General features: G+C 28.6%; 1 protein-coding gene across 4 annotated transcripts in view; it reads left to right on the forward strand.

Moving 5' to 3' along the window:
• Positions 1-20,181, forward strand: part of LOC122503413 — an 86,076-nt gene that overhangs the window by 48,978 nt on the left and 16,917 nt on the right. For 3 of the 4 annotated variants that reach the window (XM_043613936.1, XM_043613937.1, XM_043613939.1), the window contains 4 exons: positions 11,173-11,326; positions 11,691-11,891; positions 13,382-13,524; positions 14,167-14,388. In XM_043613936.1, coding sequence (XP_043469871.1) covers positions 11,173-11,326; positions 11,691-11,891; positions 13,382-13,524; positions 14,167-14,388 — 720 coding nt within the window. The remainder of the gene's footprint in view (positions 1-11,172; positions 11,327-11,690; positions 11,892-13,381; positions 13,525-14,166; positions 14,389-20,181) is intronic. The other variant, XM_043613938.1, reaches the window with a different exon arrangement.

Raw genomic sequence — 20,181 nt, forward strand, 5'->3', positions numbered from 1 at the left:
TGGGACCCACGCTGGTGCTGCATAGAGCATTTTAGCGTGGGCGACACTCGCCACCAGTCTCCGTTTTTGTTCACGGGGTCCGCCAACATTTGGCATTAGCCGTGAAAGATTAGCCGCACACTCGATCGCCTTATTTGACGCCGTAGCCATGTGGTGGTGGAAGTTTAACCTTCCATCCAACTCCACACCAAGATATTTAATTTTTTGACTCCACTTGACCTCGAATCCGTCTATCACGATTCGTGGAAGCTTATAACCACGTCTGTCTGTGACTAGCAGTGCCTCGGTCTTTTCCAGGGCCATTTCAAGACCTCTGGTATCCAGCCAGCTTTTTGCAAGTCGCAGACATTCGTTCACCAATGTCCCAAGAGCCTCCTCACTTTCGGCAGTGCACACGAACAACGCGTCGTCCGCAAAGCCGATGATCACCGCACCTTCGGGCAGATCCATTCGCAGAAAATCATCATAAGATACATTCCATACAAATGGACCCACCCTCGAGCCTTGAGGAGCCCCACGCTGCATCTCTTCCCTGAGAGTGCAGGTGTCTCCCTCATATATAACCCACCTGTCGCTAAGATAATTATCCATTATCCGCAACAAGTAGGGCGGCATGTTTTTCTTTTTCATCGACTCGATGAGATCTTTCCATCTTGCGGAATTAAACGCGTTGCGTATGTCAATTGCTACCAACGCGCAGAAGCTCTTCTTTTTCCAGGTCCCAACTTGTTTTTTCCTGCTTTGGCTATGTCCACAACTGCCTGGATGGCATCAACTGTGGACTTGCCTTTACGGAAACCAAATTGGTGATCGGACAGACTATTCTCTCCGGTCAAGTGGCTTTGCATTCTCTGCAGAACCATATCCTCTAGAAGTTTACCCATCGTATCCAACAGGCATATAGGCCTGTACGATGAAACCTTATCTAGAGGTTTTTCACCTTTCCTTAGGAGGACTAACCTCTGTCGCTTCCAGTCGCGGAAGAACTCTTCTCTCTCAAGGCGAAGTGTCGATTACCAACTTTAGGATCTCGTTACTTATCCCATCGATTCCAGGCGCCTTGCCTGTCTTCAATCTTTTGCCTGCTTTTTGCAGTTCACTAAGTGTGAAGAGTTCTTCCTCTTCGACTTTGCAAAAACTCCAGTCCCTTCTAAGGTATGGCTCCGCAGGAGGAAACAAAGAACTTATTATCTTTCTGACCCAATCGGGATTGTCCAGGCCAGGGGTCTTTTGCCTCGTCACTAATTTCTTAGTTACGATTTTAAAAGCCAGACCCCATGGGTCCTTATCGACTTTCTCAATTAGCTCCTTCCAGCTATGGCGTCGCGATTTCCGGATCTCTTTCTTGAGGTCCTTTTTCGCCTCCTTGAAAGCCTCTTTCAGCAAGGGATCTCCCTTAGATCGGGTATATGTCCTTCTTGCTTTGAGGCATTCCTTTCTCAAGGAGGCCAGTTTTTCTGACCACCAGTGCAAGGATTTCTTCCTTGGAAAGGCGCCTTTGCGACGTGGCATCGACGCATTGCAAGCGGTGACGATTATATTTCGCACCGCTCGCACCTCTCCATTTAGACTTTTCGGCCTCCTCACCCAACCAGAATCCTCAATTAAGATAGATTCTTTTAGGGACCGGCCGAACTTCTCCTTGTCGATTTTCTTAATGTTCCACGAGAAGGTTTTGCGACTAGGAGCTTCCTGTCTTTTTCCTCCTCGTGTGTCTCCCATTGAGACTGAGAACTCAATGTACTGGTGGTCACTTGCTGTATATTCCTCAGAGACCCGCCAGTCGCTTATGCGGCTAAATATATTAGACGATGCGATCGTTAGATCTATAATCGATCCGATCGCACCTCGTCTAAACGTCCATGTTTTTCCCCGGTTTACAACTAATAAATCGTTCTTGGAGATCATTTCTCCAATCAGAATTCCTCTCTTGTCGAGCCTCGTCTCACCCCACTCTGGCGACTTTGCATTAAAATCGCCAGTGATGATGACATCCAGCTTGGATTCTATGAGGCTCGATTCTAGGTCTTCTATATTGGCTTCGAAGGTGGTCAGCGGGTCGTTGGGTGAGAAGTAGCAGCTATACATACGTATGTTAGCCACCTCTATCCACACAAACCCGCTGCTTGTCTCCAAGAACTTGTCAACCCGCAATTCTGGGTTGCACAGCTTGATGGCGGCTCTCTTCGCCTTATCCTGATACCAAGGTGCGAGGTCGCTTCCTTGATACTGCTCACTGCAGAGCAGGATATCGACCTCATTTTCCCTAGCTGTTTGCATCAGGAGCACCTGTGCATCCTTACTTGTATGCAGGTTGACTTGAAGGAGCTTTAGGGATTTGCCCTTTTAAGTTTCTCCAGTTCCTCCTTGTAAACCGGGCAGGAAATTCTTCCAGGGATATGGTTGACTTCCGTTTTTCCCAAATCTGTACACGTAATGCACTTTGGCTTGTCGCCAGTACAACTCTTGGCGAAATGTCCCGCTTCGCCGCATCTCCGACAGTTTTTTGTTCTGTCGGGGCCGTTGCAAATTCGGGTCACGTGTCCATAGGCTAGGCACTTTTGACATCTTGTCACTTCTAAGTGCGTTCGGAAGGATGATTATTATTATTATTATTATTATTATTATTATTATTATTATTATTATTATTATTATTATTATTTTACTATAATTATTATTATTATTATTAATTTTAATATTTAATTCGGAAATAAAATTAAAACTTTTTTTAATTTTTTCCAAAACTATAAAGGATTTTCAGAAATATTAGTTAAAATGAGTAAATTCAATTAATTTTTTTATTTTTATATGGAATAAAGTATTTTTATTAAAATAAAGTTTGTTGCTTGTAATGCACAGAAATATGACAAAAGGAATAAAGAAAATTAATATAACTTCTTATTATTATAAATTTAAAAAAATAAATAAAAAATTGGTTTAAATAAGAAAAAAATTATTATTTTAAGTAGTAATTTTTTGCTTCTAATTCAATTATTTTTAATCGATTTAAATTAAGAGAGTATAATAAAAAATAATAAGTACTTGCTTTTTCAATATTAAACAATTGAATGAAAATGACTGTGAGATAACTATTAAAAAAGTTATTACATTTGATTTATTTTAAATATTTATTTAATAATAAACTCACAAGGTGCTAGATGTAAAAATAAATGTTGAAAATAATTACACAATAAATAAATTCTTTATTTAAAATAAATTTCAACATAAATAATACGTATTAGTTCAAAAATCGAAATATGAAACATTTTTGCCTGAATAATTTTTAAAATAAACATTAAAACACCTTCACATTTAACAGATTTTCTCTACTAGATCTTTCACAAAATGTGAAATAATTCTAGCCGTATATACTTTTTTATTAATAAAAAACAAATTGTAATTATAAAAATTACATAAACCATAAGCGAAACAACAATTAATAATGTAATTATTAATTAAACTTAGCTTGTAAGACTTAAATCAGTTTTTTAAACATATAATATATGAATTGAAAAAATGCCTTGCGTGCGTAATAACACTGCATTCGAATGCATTTGAAGAATTCTTATTCATTTAGATGCACGTTTTATGTGCATCAATCACCGTGAATCGTTTATTATTGTAAAGACTTTTACTATTAATTGTGATGTCGATAAAGGCAGTTACATTCTTTTAAAAGAAGGGACATTTTGCAAAGTTTTAAATATTGTTAAATGTGAGAACAATAATTTTAAAATAATTTTTAACAAATATGTATCAATTGATAAAGTTTATGAAAATCCGGATTCAAGATCACTTAACATCCATATTACAAATAGTGTAAATAATGAAATTATATTAACTGACGCAGATAACATCTTTTGTAAAGTTTGGAGAGTACCAACCAACCAAGGTTTCATCATGCTTCCCCTTCAACACTAATTTAAAATCAAAAGTAAAGCGAAGAATCCGTTAATAATACGTATTATTTATGTCGAAATTTATTTCAAATTAACAATTTATATATTTATTTCGCTCGGATTGTGCGACTTTTTTGACTTTTTTCGACTTTTCTAAGGAAATGTGACTTTTTTCGACTTTTTTATGAAAAATGCGACTAATCGACTTTTTCGAGATTTTTTAAATAAAATGCAAATGAAATTAAACATTTTTTTTAATTTAAAGGGAAAAGTTTAAGTCAAAAGAGTGTTCTGTTACATTTATTTACTAATTTACAAATTTTAAAATTCTTCAAAAGATTCAAATTACAACCTTTTTGAAATTAAACAACTTATGAAAAATTGTTATAAAACATGAAGAAATCGATCACTCCGAGTCTTCGACTCAGAGCAATCAATGTCTTCATGTTTTATAATAATTGAAGATTACCGAGTGATAAAATTATTAATTTATATTAAAAACTTTATAAAAAAAATTTGTTAATTATTTTTTATGCAAATAATTGAATTATTGGGAATAAATTTATAAAACATTAGTAAGTAATAGAATTTTGCAGAAGAATATTGATATTTACAAAGATAATTGAAATTTTGAAGAGAATTTAAAAAAAAAATTATAATTTAATTTCTAGGTTGAATTTTATTATTTATGAAGGTAATTTAAATTGTGCCGAGGATTTTATTATTTATTTAGATAATTGAAATTATGACAAGGATTCTATTAAAATTCTTTGCAAATAATTCAATTTCAGAAAAATAATTTTATTATTCACAAAGATAATTGAATCTTTGAACAGATTTTTTTTAAAAATGTTTAAAAGTAATTGAATTTTGCAGAAGAATTTTTATATTTATAAACATAATTGAAATTTTGACAAGAATTTAAAAAACATTTTTGAAAATAATTGAATTTCAGAGAAGAATTTTAAATTGAAATTTCGACAAGAATTTTATTAAAATTTTTTTTTAATAATTGAATTTCGGAGGAGAATTTTATTCTTTATAAAAATAATTGACATTTCAAAGAGAATTTTAAAAAAATGTTAAAAATACCTAATTAAAATTTTGCTATGAATTTTATTCAATTTTTAAAAATTTTATTCCGGATTGTTTGATATTAATGTATCTGTTGTCGAGAAATATGATTTTTTCTAAAATTTCATGCGACTTTTCGTGACTTTTGTTGTAAATTTTTGCGAATAAAGCGCCTTTTTTGAGTCTTAAAGACGATCCGAGCCCTGTTTATTGTGTAATTATTTTTAACATTTATTTTTACATCTAACACCTTATGAGTTTATTATTAAATAAATATTTAAATTAATCTAATGTAATAACTTTTTTAATAGTTATCTCACAGTGATTTTCATTCAATTGTTTAATATTGAAAAAGCAAGTACTTATTATTTTTTATTAATTAATTTCAATTAATTAATTTATTAATTAATTGAATTTATTCATTTTAACTAATATTTCTAAAAATCCTTTATAGTTTTGGAAAAAATTAAAAAAAGTTTTAATTTTATTTCCAAATTAAATATTTAAATTAATAATAATAATAATAATAATTATAGTAAAATAATAATAATTTTTAATAATTATTCAATAATAATAATAATAATAATAATAATAATAATAATAATAATAATAATAATAAATGTAATCTTTGACAATAAAAGGTAATTTTAAAATTAGATAAAGAAAGAAGATAAAGAAGAACTTCCATTTAATATATCTTGATTCCAAGTATTAAAACTGTTTGTATAACTTGTTTGATTATTCTCATATACAAAATATTCAGTAATAACCACTATTTAAAATTATTAATCGCCATAAGAATTAAAATATAATAATTATATAAGAAATACTTGATTATGAGAATAAAACTTTTAAATTTTCCCGCCATTCATGTTTACCAACCAATAAGATTACTTGTACCTTAAGAGAAAGATTTTTTTTTTTACTCAAGTGTTAGGTTAGCGTAGTTGGTTAGGTAGTTGCGTTGCGTCCGTCGAAATCCGCGTTCGATCCCCCGTTCCCCCGAATTTATTTTCAAGTTTGTCTTCTTTAATGTTAGGTTTCCAAAAACAAAAATAAGTAGGTAACAACTGCGGGAAAAGTATAAAATAAGTAAATTAAATAATTTTAAAATTTTTTAAATTTTATTTTTATAAAAAAATCCTATTTTGTATAAATATTAAATATTTATTATTATTACGATTATTATGAATATTATTATTATTATTTTTATTTTAAATAATAATTAATGTAAAATTAACAGAAATAATTTTAGAGAAACTTCCAAAATAAACTTCCTTAAATTTTTCAGGAAATTTACAGTCCTTTTTTCCAGGAAAATTACAATGATAATTTCCTACAAGTTAACAGCGGAAACTTTAAATCTTGAGACATATCAAGTTTCCTGGAAGTTTCCAGGAACTTAACACGACAAATTTCCGAACTTAACGTGGGAAACTTCCTGGAAACTTTCCGGAAAAAACTGTGCTATGTGGGTGTCGTATTTAAAATATGAAACAAATCTGTCGTCTGTAATTTATCTGTCAATAACTCGTAATAATACACAAAAGGTTATAGATTAATTTAAAGTTCAATTATTTATTTGTTAACAATTAAATTAATTATTAAATTATAAAATAATTATAATCTATTGAAATCATTATTAATTATTAAATAATTAATACTATACTGTCGTTACTAATTCGCTAATAAAAATTTATTTTTAAGTTTTCTCTGAAGCGAATTCACGGAAAGATCAGTCATTTGGTTTAAAGTTATTATTAGTAATTGTCGTTTAATTTTTCGTTAACAATTCGTTTATTTATGTATTTTTTAAATTTATTTATTTTTCAAATTTCGTCTGAATTAAAGGAACAGTCATTATCTTAGAGTACTGGACAAATAGATTTATCTATAATTCTAAGTCGATTAAAACCTTCATAACTCGAAAGTTTACACCTACACGAGTGTAAAAATGTGCGTCTGGCAGTTCTAGGGTGTGGCAAAGTACGTCTGGCAGCCCTTCGAAGATGCGGCAAATCGGTCAAGCGTTGTAAAAATATGTAAATTTTTCTCATTTCATACCGATTAAAACCTTCATAACTCGAAAGTTTACATCTACACGAGTGTAAAAATGTGCGTCTGGCAAAGGGTTAAACACGTAAAAAAAATCGAAAATTTTTTTTGATTTCATACCGATTAAAACCTTTAGAAATCGAAAGTTTACATTCAAACAAGTGTAAAAATACACGTCTGGCAGTTCTAGGGTGGGGCGAAGTACGTCTGGCAGCCCTTTGAAAATGCGGCAAATGGGTCAATAGGTGAAAAATAATGTAAATATTTCTCATTTCATACCGATTAAAACCTTTATAAAACGAAAGTTTACATCTACGCGAGTGTAAAAATGTACGTCTGGCAGTTCTGGGGTGGGGCAAAGTACGTCTGGCAGCCCTTCGAAGATGTAGATTTTTACATTTGTTTAAATGTAAACTTTCGATATATGATCGTTTTAATTGGTATGAAATGAGATTAAATTTTATGATTTTTTATGTGATTAACCCTTTGCCAGACGTACTTTGCCCCACCCTAGAACTGCCAGACGTACATTTTTACACTCGCGTAGATGTAAACTTTCGTTTTATAAAGGTTTTAATCGGTATGAAATGAGAAATATTTACATTATTTTTCACCTATTGACCCATTTGCCGCATTTTCAAAGGGCTGCCAGACGTACTTCGCCCCACCCTAGAACTGCCAGACGTGTATTTTTACACTTGTTTGAATGTAAACTTTCGATTTCTAAAGGTTTTAATCGGTATGAAATGAGAAAATTTTACATTATTTTTCACATATTCCCCCCCCCCCCCGCTGCCGCCCCCTGCCCCAGCACCGGCCTGCTAGACGTGGGTTTCTCTTATTTACATGTCTTTAGTAATCTATACTCAAATTTTTAGGCGGTATGAAATGAGATAGTTGTTTTGGTCGCTAGCTCCCGGACTATAATTGTTATATCTCTGCGATTCTTCTTGGAAGTTATTCAGTTAAGAATTGTTTACAGTCCAGGACACCTTAAAGATGAAAAATCAAGAGGTTTTAAATTTTTCCACACCTCCATTTTTAAAATACGGATTACTTTTGCAAATGACCGACAAAATGGGCCCTTTTCATTTTTCTAAAGAACCAATGAAATCAAACAGTTAAATTATCGATAAATTAATGAAAACCGCATGATTCGACTTGTCAAAACATGTAGAATGATAATAAAAAATAAAAAAAAATAAAGATTTTGCTCCAAAATTACTAAATTGCGATTATCTTGAAAACTAGAACCGACAATATGGGCCCTTTTCATGTAAACGTCCACATATAATGGAATGACTCACCATAGAATATTAATTTTATGGAACATGTAGGAATCCAACCAGGAACGTAAAAAGGGACAGTATTTTCTTATCTAACTACTGAATAAGACAACCTGTCAGGAAAATTGTAGGGTTCTTTTAAGCCTATAGACAGGGAAATTTGTTAATAAGGCAACCTTATATAGGAAGCTTACAAAAGCCGTAATGTTAATAAGGCTATTTACGTCAGTTTCTACATGGCTTGTCTCAAGTATAGATCAAAATAATTTTTTCCAAAATTTTCAAACATTTATATTTTCTTACGTAATAAATAATTACACCTTCCATAAAAGCATAGCAACTGATGCACTTACCCTATTATTTATACCCTGTTCTATCAGAGAATGCTGACATGAAAAGACGAACTTTCGTTCAGTTCGCGCAGATATGTAGTAAGAAAATTGACACTATTCGCTAAATTTTTTATTTTAGACGGACCATTTTCACTAAATAATGTGGCCAAGCCTTTTCCATACTTTAAATTCCTCAATTCAAGTTCAACTCTTCTCTGACACATTACATGTTTCGGCGACCCAAGTTTATGGCAGTAATTATAAAATGGGGTAATTACGGCAATAAAATATTTAAATATTAAAGTTAATAAATTTGTAACTCAGTATATGGGCGAATCTCTGGAACTTTTAACCTTTAAGTCCCTCACATTATTTTCACTTAAACATCCTAAATATAAAAACTAATGATTTTTAAATATTTACATGTTTTAAAAAAGAAAATAAGGATTACGATTTAACCATTGATATAAATTATTTTGTTTTTTTTCTATGTTTTTTTTATTAAAGTTCACAATACCATGATTTTGCAAGTGTCACTTTCACTTTTTCTAAAGGTATTTTAACTGTTTAAATAAAGTTTTTTTGGAAAACACGTTTTTTACTGTTATAAACTATTTAAAAATATCTTAAGAATTCCATAAACAAACTTAAAAAAAATAAAAAGTAAAAATTAGAAAAGATATAATCTTCTAAAAAGTGTCCCTCAGTTTTTGTGTCGCTGGTCAAATCAAAATGGTTTTATAAAATAAACATTAAAAAACTAAATGAAAAAATTTGAAATAAGAGGCACAATTATGAATTGTAATTCAAATTTTATGTGCGTGATTTTTATTTTTATTTTCAACTATATTTTAAGCAAAATAATTGTTGGATACTTGTGATACTGGTGTAGTACGGAAAATATGTCGCTGGTCAAATCATTAATTTCTCCAAAGTTTCTTATTTAATTTGCTCCAAAATTGGGGCACATATTACTTTAGATGTATTTAAAACTGTGCATATGTTTTTATTTATTCTAATTCTTATTTAATTATTTTTTTACGTGGATATTCAAATTGTCGCTCGTCAAATATGTAGCTTGGTCAAATCAATCGTTTTCCAATCAATCTGAAGTTTCGCATTTATTTGTTCCATGTTATTTATCACGAAGTAACCAAAAATGTAATAAAAAGTGGCAAAATGAAAGAAAATCAAAGAAAAGAAAATAAAAAGCGAGAAAAAGGAAACGCGGAATGAAAAATTTATCAACGGAAGGCACTTAAGTAATATTTATTTATTATTTATTAAACGTTCATAAAAATGTTAGTGTTTTTCAAGGTTATATTAAGATCCTCGATATTTTTTCAAAACAATTCAGCCAATCAAATAATTAGAAAAGTTCATGTTATATTTTGTCCTTATTAGTTGCATTAGACGTTTATTATATTTATTTTCATGTTTAATTATGTTTTTGTGATACTGAGAAATAACTTACTTAAGTGTAGGAGATAAAATGTTTATGTATATCTTGTTACAGATTTAGATAACCTAACATTATTTTCCTTCCAAAAATTTATATTTTAAAATAGAAGGCAACCAAATAATGGTTGTACAGTAATAAAAATGAAATTTATTTTGGTCGAAGATGTAATACTAAAAATATCAAAATTGTGCTCACAAAAATTTTTTTAAAAAAATTCAAATTCAAATGTTAAAGTTTTCAGAGATTTGCCCATATAACTCATTCTGCAGATTTCATTAATATGTAACTTTATTTTCTAACTATAATATTAAAGGTTTTTGTCCAACGACTTCGGGGAAATGGAGTCATTGTTCACTAGGCACCAGTAGAGAAATGTACTTCATTTCTCCACTGGCCGTTTGTCCAGTGGAGAAATGAGTGTGACTGAGAGAAGAATGAAGTTATTTGTATTATCATTTGTGTTTTGACTTACAATTCATTTATTTCTCTAATTCAAATATTGCTTTAAGGAAGTAACTAAGTAAGCAAGCAAATAATTAAGTAAGTAAGCAAGTAGGTAAGCAAGTAACGAACCAAGTGAGTAAGTAAGTACTTATTGCTTACTTACTTACTCACTTGCTTACTTGCTTAATTTTATTTACACGCTTATTTGGTTACTTACTTGCTTACTTGCTTATTTCACTCACTTGCTTACTTCAAGTAAGTAAGCAAGTAAGTAAAAATAACCAAATAAGTAAAAGTAAGCAAGTAAGTAACTCATTTGCTTACTTGCTTACTTTTACTTTCTTGATTACTCACTTGCTTACTTCAAGTAAGTAATCAAGAAAGTAAAAGTAAGCAAGTTGATTAAGTATTGATTTAAAGTAAAGTTTCATTCATATTCACATTTTACCTGCAGCGCTTTTGAATACATAAGGAGCTTTGTTTACTTCAAGAAAAGTTAGTTTTTAGATGAGGTATTACGATGTTTAAAAAAAGCGCGTCTGAAAACATTCTCTCGTGGAACAGAGTACATAGTTGATTTCATGGAAATATTTTGTTAATTAATAATTTTTTGTATTCAGGATTTGATTCATGAAAATGTTATGGAAAATATTCATCATGGTGGAAAAGTGTTTGCAGCCTTATTGGAATCTGGTAGAAAAATGTCGATTGAAGTTATTGAATTTGTTTTAAAAACTTTGACAGTTGATCTTACAAGTCACACCTTTAACAATAGTAACTTCTGTTTTTATTCTGTTTAATTTTTAAATTGTGACGCGATCTGAAGAAAGGGACCTTAGAAGCAAAACATTATAGGTTATGTTTGCAATTTTTTAATTGAAAATACAAAAAAAAGATCAACTGTCAATATAAATCATTGAAGTTTAAGTCTTCATTAAAACTAAAATATTTAATAAACACTGATTTTAATTCGAAATAAGTTAAAAGAAACTTTCAAACAAGAAAAAAGTAACTCTAACCCAACCTTAAAATGATTTGCTTCTAAGGTCCCTTTCTTCAGATCGCGTCACAATTATTATTAATTTTTGTTAATATTATTACTTTCTACAAGCTTTTGATAAATAAAAATACTTTTTAGGTAAAATTTTAGAAGTTGTCCTCAAGATAGCCGGAAATGTACCACTAGTTTTACCTCTCTCATTTAATGTTGTAAATAATTGTGCAAAAGGTTTGGTAAACGTAATAATAAAAGGAGATATAGACTTAACTTTAAAAGCACTACTTCTTCCAATGAGTGTCCTTATAATTCAACAGTCTCTAGATGCAAAAAATTTTAAAGGTATAATATTATTTTAAAATAGTTTCTTATCAATTTTTAATACAGCTTGGGGACAGCAACATGTCTGTTTAGTTAAGTAATGCAAAAAATAATTCTCTACCGACTTTTTAATCTAAGTTTCTAAAATTTATAATTACCCAAAGAAGTATTTCCGAAAAGGCAAATTTTTAATATATTTTTCCGAATTAAAATTTCCTAAACTTATTAATTTTTCCTAATTTTTAAATGATTTAAATTTATAATTCAAATGAAAGTAAAAAGAAGTATTGAAATTTTACTTAATTTGTTTGGTTAGCAAGCTTTAAAAAATAATAACGTTTATTTATTTATTTATTTAATCTAACATACATATATCAAACTTTCAAGATATTTAAAAGCTCTACCTGCTTCTAGTTTATAAGTTTTAAATTTTGCTTTATTTATTTATTTTATTAGAAATTAAATTTAAAGAACAATAATGTGTGCCTTAAGTTTGGAAATATTTAAAAGTTCTATTTTTTGTATTTTTTAAGAATATGATGACAGTCCTTGGGTCAGTGTTTTTGTTGCTTCTTGTCATTCAGTGATTTAAAGAATATATAAGTAAACAACTTATTAGTTTTTACATTTTCAGGTTTTTTTTATTTGCTATTATTAATGTTATTGCAAATATCGTTAATATAAATATGTACTTTCCTAATCACAAAAAATTTTTTTAATGTTTAAATTAAATTTTAACATGTTACATTATGTAACTGAGAATTTTGCCAATTGTACCAATGATAACCCTTTATTAATTTCATTTCACGAAAATATTTAAAGTTTAAATTAAATATGTTCCATTTTCAAAATTGAAAGTTATATAGGTTAAATTACTTGACAGAGAGCACTCTATAAATCCTAGTAGCTTATTGTTAACTTTTTTGAAACCCTCGCAAATGATCTTGATTTTTCGAGAATTAAAATTTTTCCCATGCATTTTACATGGGAAAATTGAAGTGCTTGGTGGCACTTGTTAATACCAATCAGCAATTAGAAATAACTGATATACCAGTTATTTATTCTACTGATTTTTAATCAATTAAGAGTTTTTTACTTGACTTAGCTGATTTAGCAGTCAAATAAAAAATGTTCACTGGTTCATCATTGAAAGTCTATGTTACTGATTAAAATAGTAAACTTTCCACTAATTCAATGAAGAGAGTAGGATATCCTGAAATAGTTGTTAGAGATGCCAGTTCAGACAAACAGTGAAAAACATGTCATTTGATTCTTGTCTTTTTATAACCAACATTTAATTTTATAATTATTTTCATTGCTTAACTGAAGTGGTATGTTATGATGTCCCAAAGCGACGATTTACGTATTAATTTTTAAGTACGTTTCACAATAGTTATTTGTGTTTAAAGTGCTTAAAAACAGCAACTTAGTCAAGTTTTTGACACAACCCGTTACAAAAAATGAATTTAATTACTCAATTGTATTTTCATTTTCTTAAATTTTTCAAACAGCTGCGCAGACTTTTATGAAGAACAATGAATTTCTAATAGCAATTTTTAACGATTGCTTTAATTCGGAAAATAGTACATTAATCGAGGTCAAATTTTCCATATTAGCAGGCTTACTTTCACTTCAAGAAAAATTAAGAATTAAGGTAAAAACACATAAATTTTTATAATACACTAAATAAAACTTTAATTGAATCAAGAAAACTTTACTTGTTGAAGTAATTAAAACGGGATTTCATAGGAAAGAATTTTCTTAATATGAGAAGCATAGGTTCGCTTTTTCGGTATGTTTTTATACCTTTCAAGCGTGGCTATAGTCAACGAAAAATAAGTATAGATAGTGTTATACTATTAAAGCTAGATTTTTCTAATTAATAATTTGAAATTAATTTTCTTCTTTAGTCAGGATCTCGTAAAATATATTTTCTATATAGAGAGAAATCAGTTTAATCAATTTGTAAAAATTTTATAAATTAAAGGACTACAAAGCTTCCTCCACGAGGAAGCAAAATTAATTAAAACACCTACAATTTTTATAATGTTCTCTATAATCGTTTAACATTTCCGCCCTACAATTTAAAAAGCGGCAAGTGATATTTTCGCTTAGGTCACAGCATTTATTTTGTAAACATACAGACAACAACCAAACTGACAATGTCACTGCAGTTTTTCTGTTACAGAGCAGATTTGCAATTTTAAAAAAATAATTATTTTGAACATAATTTCAAAAATAATTTTGAGTCACTTAAATATTAATTTTTTTTAAACCTCTACTCTTAATATTTTAGGGTGAAACAATAGCGCAAGTAAAGTTGAAGGACTTTAAAAACGTATGTGATAAGATAAAGATACAAAACCAGTCTTATGTTTGTTTTGTAACTTTCATAACGCAATTATTGTTGAACAATCAATTTGCATCACCACTGATTGAACTGCAAAGAAAAACTGAAGCTTTGCATTCGCAAAATATTCTCTACATTTATTACACGATTCACATTATTTCTAGTGAGGTAAATATAAAAGTTTACAATTTAATTAATGAATGATTTTTATAAATTATTAAGTTTCCTATGGTTTGTCTCTAGTTATCAAATTAACTATGCCAAAACGGTCAACATTCGATTTAGGAGAAAGGCTTGCAGGTTGCCATACCTAATCCGATGTTCGTTTTTGAAAATTTAAAATGGCTCATCTAAAACATTGGACATTTTTTTTAAATCCACCGGAAGTGCCTGTAAATCGTTAATAGGGGGTTTTCGAGGTCGCTGAATATTATCAATACACTGCAAGTTTTTAAAAATTCGAAATCGAACTCCCATCTGCAGACACTACGAAATATTCCAATAATAATTTAGACTTACAAAAAAATCTTAAAAAAGCCGTAACGTCTCACAAGAAATGATACGTAGTAGTTTCCAATATGATACTGAATACAACTCGAAACAAAATCGAATCGAGGTCAATGAGACAAATTCAACAATCCAATCCAATAAACTTTCTTTAGTAATTAAGTTCTTACCAATTCCAACATTCAATGTTAAAAATGAGCTTATCCCTCAATAGAACTGACTTTAAATGTACAACTTGGAATGCAAGCAGCCTCCTAAATAGAAAAATGCAATGTGACACATTAATATACCAAAACGATTTCGACTTGCTTTCTGTTACAGAGACATAGTTTTCAGAAAAAATAACAAATTCAACATTACATTTTTCAACTGTATTAGTTGTAACTGTAATAGTGCATCTCCGGGTGGTGGCACAACCATCTTTATACTCTTAAACTTGTATTATTCTAGTATTTATTACCATGCTTTGTCTTGTGTGACTTAAAAAAGGTTAGTTCAAAAATTGCTACAATAAGTTTTATCTACATTCACTGAAAAAAAAGTATGTTATAATGATACATGGTTGCCACAGAGCCTGGAAATCCTGGAAAACCTGGAAAAGGTATGGAATTTAGAAAAAGTTATGAAAAACTTGAATTTTTCCTGTTTTTAATCAAGTTTGCTCAAAATATAATATTTCATCTTCTGCTGATTATCGGCTGTGGTTACTTTTTATGAATTGTGAATTAAATTAATTTTGATGTCTTAAATAATTATTGGAATTGTTCTTGAAATAGTTTAGGACCAGTAAAAAATTTGTTGACTAATAATTGTTAATAAACAGAAAATAAAGTTCGCTCAAAAAAATATTTTTCATCTTCTGCTGATTATCGGCTATGGTTACTTTTTATTATATTGTCAATTAAAATTATTTTGATTAATTTTGCCTGTGTTTAAAGATTTTTAAGAAAATTTTAAGTTTAAATTAAAAAATGTTTTTATCTCATTGCCATATACAAATCTCTACGGAAGAAAAATTTTTGGTTTTTAATTCTTATTAAGTTTTTGGTATTTGGAAATTTAAAAAAATTTTAGAGCTAATGCTGTGTTATTAGGCCAGAAATTTTTTTAATTTTTGACTAAAATTTTATAAGTATTGACCTGGACACCATGGTAAAAGCCTGGAATTTTATATTTATCATTTTGTGGCAGCCATGAATGAGCATGAGTATTCCTTCCTACATTCGTAAACATGGTAAAGTGCATTACAGTAACACACTTTCAAGTGTGTACAGATGTGGGACATTAATGTATGCAGTTCAAGTGCATTGTAGTAACGTGTTTTTGTAGTGTTTCTTTTTAAATGATTCGCTGATTACAAATCTTTGATATGTTATGATAAAATCTGATCCTAACATATGCGCTACCGGGGCGGTAGTTTTTCTGGTTACTGTAAGCAGGAATTCTAGGTTAATTTGAAAAAGACCTAAGGTTGTTCAAACTATACTCTAAAACAAAATCACTAAAATCTGGTTGTATGAACAAGGGATTTCGTCCGATATCGATCACCTCAGCCCTAAGAAAAATAATGGAAAGAATGGTTCATGCCAGGCTGGAACACTTTTCGGTGTCAAGGGGTCTGATCTCCGGTTATCAATATTCCGGTTCCGAATGGAGCTCTCGGCGCTCAATTGTGTTTCGGTCTGGCTACGGACGTAATTAACAACTTCTCAATCATACGAAAAAAGTACGGTAGCGGTAGCATTGGATATTAAAGGCGCGTTCAACGCTCTACTTCCCTCAGCTGTTCTCAAACAGCTGCTATAGGATGATGTACCTGCTATACTATATTCAATATCCTTCACGATTACCAAAAGATCCCTATACTTTAAGGACGCTGCACGGTGGGAAATATTTAAAAGTACGCATAGGCGTAGCGAGCGATTTCTCCTCAACTTCCCCTCTTTTCGTCCCTCTTGGTGAAATTTTTTGACTTTGATAATTAATTAAAAAAAATCCAGATTGAAAATGAAAAAAAGGGCGATTTAGGGAAAAATAATATTTAATAGAGAATATTCAACAAGTTTTCTTATGACGATTAGATGTTTCTATGGGCGTGAATATCAATCCGCGTTTTCCAAAACATAGCAAACTGACAGCTCAATATGGGAGGTTAGCCATGGCCGACTATATCAGGTTGCACCGTTTGCGTAGTACAGTAGAAATGAACGTAAGGAACAAAAATATTAAATGTCAATTATACTCTCATTGTTTACTATTACATTTATTATTTGTTTATTTATTTATTATTGTTATTATATCTATTATTATTTATTATTTTACTTACTTTTTTAAAATATTATTATGGAAAAGTATTAAAACAATAAAGGAAAATTTTTTATGAAAAAATTATTAAACAAATAAAATTTCTAAACAAAAAAAAAGTAAATAATAAAAAATTATGAAATGTATAATTTTAAAAATTTTTAATGGTTATTTTTATTATTGATATTTTTAAGTATATGAAAAATCTAATTTAAATATTCCACAAAATTAGTTTTAAAGTAATTTTATATAAGGAATTCGACGGTCATAAAATAAAAGCGGACAGAAAATATTTTGACCCTTTTTCAATTATCATTTTTCTTAAAAATTGGTGGATTTCGAAACACACGCGTAATTTGGTAGAAAATATGTTTTTAAATCCATGAAAAGAATTCCAAATGAAATCGATGATTTTCATAATTACCTATAGAAGTATTGTTTTGAAAAAAATCTTTGTTTTTAAACTGAAAATTCTAAAAATAACATTGTTATTCAATTTTTCTATATGGAAAATTATTTGTTTACTTATTTAGTTTCTGATCAAAATTTAATCTTAATTTTTCTGTATTTCTATTTTTCATCAATAAAAATTATGATATGAAATTATTTAGAAAAATAAATGTCAAAAAATGCCCTTTTTTAATAAAAAAAAAAAGCTGCAATGTATTGAAAAAAGACGAAAATTTAATAATCTACTTCAAAAATTGTTAGAAAAAAATTGCAAACATCAACGTCGTTTTCTCAAGACAAAAATGGTTTTCATAATTGGAAATAAATTCTGAGTACCTCCGTGTTTCAGAAAAAGGACTTTTTTCATAAAAAAGATCCAATTTTATGACAAAAATTATGTTTAATAATATTTTCATAAAAAATTTACATTACTTTGTTTTATACTTTTCCATTATAATATTTCTAAAAAGTAAGAATAATAATAAATAATAATAGATAAATAAACAAATAAATATAATTATTTATATAATATTAAATAATAAAAGTAATGACTTATTATTTTTGTTGATCATCTACGTCCCTACATTACCATAGCGTAAATACTTTCAACACAAAAATGGTGCAACCTGTTATGGTCGGCAAAGGCCTACATCGAGCTGTTGCTTTGTTTTGTAAAACGCGGATTCATATTTACGCTCCTAGAAACATCTAAACGTCATAAGTAAGTTTGAATTATATTCTCTATTAAATATTATTTTTCCTTAAATCGCCCTTTTTTTCATTTTCTGTCTGAATTTTTCAAAATTAATTATCAAAGTCGACAACTTCCCCTCTTTTGGTGTAATTTTTTACTTTGATAATTAATTTTTAAAAATTCAGACAGAAAATGAAAAAAAGGGCGATTTAGGGAAAAATAATATTTATTAGAGAATATAAAACAAATTTTCTTATGACGATTAGATGTTTCTATGGGCGTAAATATCAATCCGCGTTTTACGAAACATATCAAACTGATAGCTCTATATGAGAAGTTGGACATGGCCGACCATAACAGGTTGCTCCGTTTGCGTGGTACAGTAGGAATGAACGTGAGGAACAAAAACATTAAATGTCAATTACTCTTATTGTTTACTATTATATTTATTATTTGTTTATTTATTTATTATTGTTATTATATCTATTATTATTTATTATTATACTTACTTTTTAAAAATATTATTATGGAAAATTATTAAAACAATAAAGGGAAATTTTTTATGAAAAAATTATTAAACGAATAAAACTACTAAACAAAAAAAAAAGTAAATAATAAAAAATTATGAAATGTATAATTTTTTAAATTATATTATTTATACAAATTTTTTTAAACAAAATTATTTCAAATACCAAGATTAACTTTTTTTAAAAAAAAAAATTAATAATAATAATTAATAATAAGTTTTAATTTAAAAATTAATACACTGGGAATAATATTGACACATTCAGAAAAAATAAATTTTAATGGATAATTTTTTTTTTATTATTTATCAACTATAGTTTATTTCTAAAAAAATTATACATTTTATAATTTTTTATTATTTACTCTTTTTTGTTTAGAAATTTTATTTGTTTAATAATTTTTTCATAAAAAATTTTCCTTTTATTGTTTTAATAATTTTCCATAATAATATTTTTAAAAAGTAAGTATAATAATAAATAATAATAGATATAATAACAATAATAAATAAATAAAAATAATAAATATAATAGTAAACAATAACAGGGTTCCTACAGAATCTGGAAATCATGGAAATGGTATGGAATTTTTAAAAGGCTTCTGGAAATCAGGGAAATAATGGAAAAGGCCTGGAACTTTTAAAAGTTTCTAAATTTTTTCTGTTTTCTATTTTTTCTCTTGAATAGAAATTCAAATAATAACAAAGCTAAATGGCATAAAAGAGAAGAAAAAATATTGAATTTTAAGAAATTCGATTTTTCGGATTTTTGATAATTTTATATAATTTTAGATTTTTTACCAAAGAGTCGAGACTATTAAATAAGTAAAGTATTTTCCAAGAGCCCAAAAATAATGAAGCTAAATCCCATAAAAGAGAGGAAAAAATGTTGAATTTTAAGAAATTTGGTTTTTTGATAATTTTAGATTTTTTACCAAAGAGTCGAGACTATTAAATAAGTAAAGTATTTTCCAAGAGCCTAAAAATAATGAAGCTAAATGCCATAAAAGAGAGGAAAAAATGTTGAATTTTAAGAAATTCGGATTTTTGGATTTTTGATAATTTTCCATAATTTTAGATTTTTTACCAAAGAGTCGAGACTATTAAATAAGTAAAGTATTTTCCAAGAGCCCAAAAATAATGAAGCTAAATGCCATAAAAGAGGAGAAAAAATATTGAATTTTAAGAAATTCGATTTTTCGGATTTTTGATAATTTTCTATAATTTTAGATTTTTTACCAAAGAGTCGAGTCTATTAAAAAAGTAAAGTATTTTCCAAAAGCAAAAAAATAATGAAGCTAAATCCCATAAAAGAGAAGAAAAAATGTTGAATTTTAAGAAATTTGGTTTTTTGATAATTTTAGATTTTTTACCAAAGAGTCGAGACTATTTAATAAGTAAAGTATTTTCCAAAAGCCCAAAAATAATGAAGCTAAATGCCATAAAAGAGAGGAAAAAATGTTGAATTTTAAGAAATTCGGATTTT

This window comes from Leptopilina heterotoma, unplaced genomic scaffold (genome assembly GCF_015476425.1).
Source record: "Leptopilina heterotoma isolate Lh14 unplaced genomic scaffold, ASM1547642v1 Lhet_260, whole genome shotgun sequence".
In the NCBI taxonomy this organism is placed as follows: Eukaryota; Metazoa; Arthropoda; class Insecta; order Hymenoptera; family Figitidae; genus Leptopilina; species Leptopilina heterotoma.